This window comes from Neomonachus schauinslandi, chromosome 2 (genome assembly GCF_002201575.2).
Source record: "Neomonachus schauinslandi chromosome 2, ASM220157v2, whole genome shotgun sequence".
In the NCBI taxonomy this organism is placed as follows: Eukaryota; Metazoa; Chordata; class Mammalia; order Carnivora; family Phocidae; genus Neomonachus; species Neomonachus schauinslandi.
The window spans coordinates 203,153,383-203,159,965 of NC_058404.1; the positions used below are offsets into that span (position 1 = coordinate 203,153,383).

At 60.5% G+C, this 6,583-nt stretch overlaps 2 protein-coding genes across 5 annotated transcripts in view; one reads left to right on the forward strand and one right to left on the reverse strand.

The window, feature by feature from the left end:
- The window catches only part of CTBP1 (C-terminal binding protein 1), a 372,880-nt gene that overhangs the window by 242,183 nt on the left and 124,114 nt on the right, over positions 1–6,583 (forward strand). The gene's annotated exons all lie outside the window — the stretch shown is intronic.
- The window catches only part of UVSSA (UV stimulated scaffold protein A), a 32,202-nt gene that overhangs the window by 14,641 nt on the left and 10,978 nt on the right, over positions 1–6,583 (reverse strand). The window contains exon 4 of the mRNA XM_044913118.1: positions 6,377–6,505. Coding sequence (XP_044769053.1) covers positions 6,377–6,505 — 129 coding nt within the window. The remainder of the gene's footprint in view (positions 1–6,376; positions 6,506–6,583) is intronic.

Sequence of the window (6,583 nt, forward strand, 5' to 3'; positions counted from 1 at the left end):
GCAGAACAGAGAGCACCGGATTTTAAATATGGGGGTCATTTTCATAAAATATTACGCTTACCGCTCACACCCCTCAATTTCACCAGGGACTTACTAAATTTTCATTTCCTAAAAAATATTTCGCTGCTTAGCTAACTATTAGGAATTATACCCTCTTTCTCCCCAACTCAAACTGTTTATTCCTGTGATGAAATACGGAGCCCTGGGCTGCTCTTTGTTCTTAAATTAACACCGCTCAAGGCGGGCCAGGCCGCACCCACCTCCAGGAGAACCCACTGGGGCAAGAACTGCCCCCTCAGGGTCCCCTCGGCCGGGGCACTGGCCTCTGCAGCAATCTACTTGTGTGCGTGAGCCGTGAGCCCTCTAGCCGCGGGTGGCCCCCTGGAACCACGACACGGGGCCAGAGACGGACTTTGCTGCTAACGCCGAATCCGCCGAATCCGCGAATCCGCGCTCCAAAGCCTCCAAGTTCAACATGGAGTTCCCAGGGCGGTGTCGGCTCTCTGAACCCCCAGCACCTGGGGGAGGGCAGTGACACCCACTGTCCAGAGGACCAAGCCCCATGACCAGGCACAGTCACACTGCTGTGACACCCATGTGACCTGCTCCAGGGCCTCACGCCAAACGCCGGCTCAGAGAACAGGAACACCGCCACCAGCCAGGCCAGGAGGCCCTCTCTAAAAGCCCGGCAAAATGGCACGGCGGCTGGAAGGAGCCCGGCCGGAGCCAGTCCCGGAGTGGGGCAGGGAGGTGGCCACCTCCCCTCAAGGTCAAAGCTCACAGACTGGCAGGGGGCAGGAGGCAGGGCGCGGGTGCGTGGATGCCTGAGGATCCTGGGAAGGAAGGAAGCTCACGCCCTGAGGCGGCAACCGGTTGAAGGTGGGTGGTCCTCAAAATGGGGTCAACTCATGAACTGTTCTCATTCTGCAGCCCCCCACCCCGCCCCCGCCGCGTCTGGGGGGTGTGCACCCACCTCCTCCAACAGGTGGAGTCCCTGGGCAGGCAGCCCGGGAGGCCCGGGCAGGCGCTCAGATCCCTGTGGCCCACCGGACGCCTCCCACAGCGGTGGCCCTTCGGGAGACGCCCACAGCCGCTGCCGCTGGGAGGCACAGAGGGGGGCCGCGGGCCTTCCGCCGGTTTCATACACATGGAGTCGCACCCACAGTTAAAAGGATTTAGAAAAATGAGCCTCTGGGATCATAATTAAACAAGCAATAAAATGGCTAAAATATACAACACAATCAGCGTACAGCAGTGCGGGTATCGGGGTTACTGATTATTTGAGGAGGAAAAGGAAGAGCGACCTGGCTCTGGGAGCGGGTCGGCCAGCCAAACGCACGCCCAGATGCAGCTGGGACCGTTAAATAAATTTTGTACGATCTAATTAACTCGGTGCGCAATCTCAATTACTTTTCACCCAAGAAATCACTTTTGTTCAGTTTTATGTGTGTCTGTTTCCCTTTTTAAAAAAAAAAAAAATGATGTAAGGCCTCGTCAGACAAGTGAGCTCCAAACTGCATTTGTCTTTCAGCGGCTTGATGGCCATGCATTTAAAACCCCATTCTATCTTATAAACTAAAAATTAAACGTGCTCAGCTGTGATGGTCGTCATTGCATCTGCTATTTATATGCTAATGCCCTCCCTGGAAGGCCGTGCAAATTGCCCAGCTACGCCAATACCTCATGTGCATCTCCAGCTGCTGGGGACGCGCCTTCAGAGGGCAGAGGACGGTGGGGCGCGCGGGGCTGACCAGGGCAAGCACGAGGGAACAGGGACCCCCCGCCGACACCACCCAGGGCACGCCGAGCCTGCTCGGACGCAGACAAGGCCGCAGAGCACGTGGTCCCCTGCTCAGCGGGAACGGAGCTGGTGCAGACGGGCGTCACCGTGTTCCGGAGTGACTGCAGCCCCCTTTCCTGTCTGATCCAGATCCGCGCAGGATGAGGTGCTCGACAGGCCTCGCCTTGGAAACTGCCTGAGGCGGTGCAAGCAACCAGGCTGTGGGTCAACGGGACACCTGGACCATTTCCAGGCCAAGGCTGGGGCCAAGAGCCCTGCTGCGTCTGGGTGCGTCTGTCCCCGACACAGGTGGTGACCCCGGAACCACAGGCGGGTAACTCGAGTCTGCCACGGAGCAGACAGGCACCCTCTCCTCCGCGGTGGCCACCCTGGGGAGCCCATGTGAGCGGCTGAGCCACGGGACAGCACATCCCACAGAGCGCACAGTGCTTCCCCAGTTCTCACCACCCAAGGAAGCGGCATCCACACAAGAACAGGAAAACCCGCTGTGCACGCTCTCCTCCCTCAGCCCAACCTTCACAGGCAAAATGCAGGCAGCCGGCGCCCTCCGAGGCCAAGGCTCACACAACCTCCCCCCAGACTCGGTCTCACCACCTGTGTCTGGGGTAGTGACGTGACCCACCTCACAGGGCCGCTTGTGGAATCAAAGGGGTGACGGTGAAGGTGTTCAGGAGCAAGGGGTGCGCAGCAGTGCAGGGGGAGGGCTGGGCGCGGCGGGGCTGCGCTCCAGGGCCCCAGGGGAGAGGGCCGGCCCTGAGCAGTGGGGCGCCTGCGTGTGCTGCCAGCCCTGGTGAGAAGGGCGGAAGGCGTGCGGACCCCTCCCCCGGCTCCCAGCCCTGCAGCCTCGTGGCCTTCAGCGTGATGGAGGGAGCCGCGTCTCCGGGAAGGTTGTTTACTGGCCTGCTGCGCACAAGGTCCCGGCTGCTGGCTGATTTAGTTCCCCTGCCTCCCTGGGGTGCCTGACTCGTTCAACATTTCATTCCGCGGCTTCCTGCTCTGTCCTTTTCACCTACAGGAAGCCGGCACTCACGTGGCTCCCACGGCACAGAAGACTTGTGGACACAACGGCAGCAGGAGCGTCCAGGGCCCCTGCCTGAGGTGGGAGGTGCTTCCCCGGCAGAAGGCCCGTCCCGTCAGCTGGGGAGGCTGCACGGGCAGGCAGCGGGCGGCAGCACGGAAGGAAAGCCTCCCAGAGCCACGCAGGGCGATGTCTGCTTTGGGAACGCGTGAGGATGTGCCCGTGGTCCAGACCCTGTGGCCGCGTCAGACTGGTGTTCGGCGAGGATGGAGACACCCACGCGAGTATTCTACCCGCTTATACAACCCAGCCGTTAAAAAAAAATCCTGCTGATAGTTTATATAAACTGATGCCTGAAGTTATTTTTTACAGACACAGTAGTTGGTAGGAAATTAGTATTTTGTTAATTACACAATACACAATAATTGGTGATCGTGGCCACATAATTAAACCGCAGGCAATTTAAAAGTTTATACAGAATTTTTATCAGTTTCACGAATGTAGCAGGCACAGATTATTACACCTCTCCCACAGCAGAGGGCTGGAAACTAAATCTACCAAGTGATGCTCCACATTGATCTATTTGAGATTTATCCCCAGCTGCTTCCAAACAGAACAGAGACACACTCTATAAAACAAACAGTTAAACATATTTAAACGGACTTAAATATTTCTCAAAGATGGAACCTCTATGTCAAAAGGAAAACTACGTAGAAACCAGCAGCAACACAAAACCAGAAACGGGACACCTTCCAACACCCCCACCCCGAAGGGCTTGTTCCCAGCTGGGCTCCCGACTTCTCCCCAGCATCCAAGCTGCCAGACAGGAGCCCCGTGTTTGTGCTCATCTCTGACACATTTGTTAGAGGTTCTAAAATCCTCAAATCCCACGTTCCTGAATCAGCGTCCCCGGCTCGGCCAGCTGTGCACGCGGTTACCACGCCGACCCCGCCAGGCTGGGAAACGCTAAGGCAAATGATTTAAAGCCCCGGCCGTTTTATTTCAAAATGAGCAGGGAGCAACTCGTTGGTAATTTCTAATTACTGCAGTGGCTCCCGCAGCCGCCCGCCCTGCGCGGGGTCGAGCAGATGTGCAGATACGCGGCGCCCACCTGAATGGGGTGCTGCCACTCAGCCACTCGAGCCCCAATCGCTTCATGTCCAGGTGCCGCCGCCCCCCAGCGCGGGTGAGCACAATCTCCAAGGACTTCGGAGCAGTGCCTTTTTTAAATGAGTTGGTGGAGAAGTGTCTGGAAAGCGTCCGTTCGGCTGACAGAGACAGTGATGCGCCCTTCCCACTGAAGCCACGCCACCTTCCCACAGGCAGCTGCAGCCTACAGGGCCTCAGTGACCCGCGAGTCTGAGTCCCCGCCGGCCCTGCTGTCCCCATGCAGGAGGGGCAGGGCCCCTTCACCCACAGCCATCCTCCAGGCTGGACTCCCACCCTCGCCAGCGCTCCCCCGAGGCTCCCTGACCGGCCTGCCCCGAGCAGCATGGAGCTGCCCCCACCAGACGCTCCCTCGGATGCCTGGGGACCATGCCGAGGGCTCCCAAACAGTCCAGGCACAGGCCAGGCTCTGTGTGGGGCTGGGGCTGGAGCCGGCCCCGCAGAGCACCTTGCATCTCCTGCACTGGGAGGCGCCGGCCTAGGCCGTTAGGAGACCTGCCCTTCCCCTGGGGCCCTAGAGCCGTGAGGGGAGAAGGTTCTGCTGCCAGCTCTGGGCTCCGAGCCCTGCCCGCCCCAGCAGTGCTGCGGACCCCAGGCCTGGCGGGACAAGGTCATGCTGCCCAACCAGCCCTCATGGCTTCCAGGGCTCTCCCCAAAGCCCCAGCTGCCCTGAGGGTGCCTCCCCCAGTTCCTTCAGACACAGTGCGAGCCCTTGCTGGGCGGGGGGGCTGGTCCTCAGGGCGCCATGAATCCCCACACCCCTCCCTGCTCTCAGGCCAGCCGCTGCCCTGATGCCGAGACCCTGGCTCGTCCAACGTTCAGAGATAAATCCCTCCCAACGTGCTGGACGAGCCGACTGGATCACCTCCTTCCTGAGACCAAAGAACAACTTTCCTTCGGTATAAAAAAAAAACACCTTCGTCAAAACTCACGCAGCTATCTTCTTGGTGAGCTCACAGCCCCCAAGCGAGGCTCTACGAAGAAACTCGCGCCCACAGAAACCCCGCTAGGACATCAGCCGGCAAACGCCAGGCAGCCTGCAGGCCCTGCTCCCAGCCCAGAACTTTCTTCAGACTCCACAGCTTTGCGGGAGAAAGACAAGACCGCCCTCTGCCGGTCCCCAGGGGCCCCACACCCTGCACCTGGAAGACAGCCGGTGGGTCATCCCTCAGAAATGCACACCAGGGCAGTGGCCCTGCGACAGGTGTCCAGTGGCTCTGGAAGGGTCAAGGTCACTGGGTGCCAAGACCCACGGTGTCAGCCACTGTCCGTCCTAGGTCTGAATGGCTCCGAACCTGCTCTCTTCCTTCCTCCCACCCCAGAGCTCCTGCTGGAAACAGTTACATCCAACCAGAGCAGATGTGCAGACAACGCCGCTCAGTGGGCCAGGTGCGGGGTCCCAGCACCCTGGCAGAGCGGTGCACTCCGGAGTCCGCTTCCCTGCTTCCGAGAGGGCGGCAGCTATGCTGACCCCGCTGCAGCTCTGAGTGCCCTGCCCTGCTGGCAGGCCCCGAGAACACCTGCAGAGGGACGCGGCTCTCACGTCCATCTCGGACGTTAAAGTCTAGGTCCTGGTACAGGCCACGGGAGGGGGCCCCCGAAGTCACCTAGTGTCCCAGGAGCTGATGGACTTCACCCATGCCCCGTCAGTAAGTGTGGGCCTGTCCCTGCTCCACAACCGTGCCCGGGGACACCGCACGCAAGGGGACTAGCCTCCCCCTCCCAAACCTGTGCCTGTGAGGTACCACATGACCAGCAGATGCCTGGCCTTGACCAGCCTCCCAACTGGGGCACCAGGCTGCATGTTCACCCCACCTCGCCGCCCGGGAGCTCCTCCGTAGGGCCCTGCTTGGGACCATGGCGCCCACCTCCCCAGGCCAGGGACACGGCCCTCTGCGTAAGCCCGAGGACAAGTCCTGATTCTGTGTCTACCACAGACACCCTAACACCGAGTGTCCTTAGCCACGATGCAGGTGGACGGGACGAGACGCTGAAACCCGGAAGGCCCTCACCAGCTCACGGGAGGCTCTGCTGGGCACTCGGGAGGCTCAGGGTGCGGCAGTGCGGAGGAGCTGGCCTGGGTCTCAGCTCAGCCCATGGCCTCCTCCTCCAGGGCCCTGGGATCTCCCTCCCAACTAGAACCTTCTGCCTCCTCCCACAGCTCTCCCATGCCCTCCTGCCCTGGACCCTGTCCCTGCCCTCATCCATGGGGAGGCCTGCGCTGTGCTCTCTGGCCCCCCAGGCCAAAGCTGCCATTTCAGGAAAGGAGCTCCCAGCGGGGCAGAAACCAGAATACTTCCAAGCCCCAGTTATTCTTGCTGACTCAGAAAACAGCTCAAAGAGGAGGTGTCCTTGCTGTCACCCCTCCCCAGCCTGCTGGCAGCACTCACCTCCCTCCAGCGCCCCTCCTCAGGCTTGATGTCCAGCTCTCCCGATCGCCTCAGGGCCCTTTCCAGTTCCGTCTTCAGGTCGATGGCAGCTTCCAGGTGCCCACCGTGGATCCCTGCGCGGGTGAATAGCTGCCAACAAGGGAGCGCATCATTCAGTCCGGCTGGGGCGCCCTCCCCCCCCCCCCCCCCCCCCCCCCCCCCCCCCCC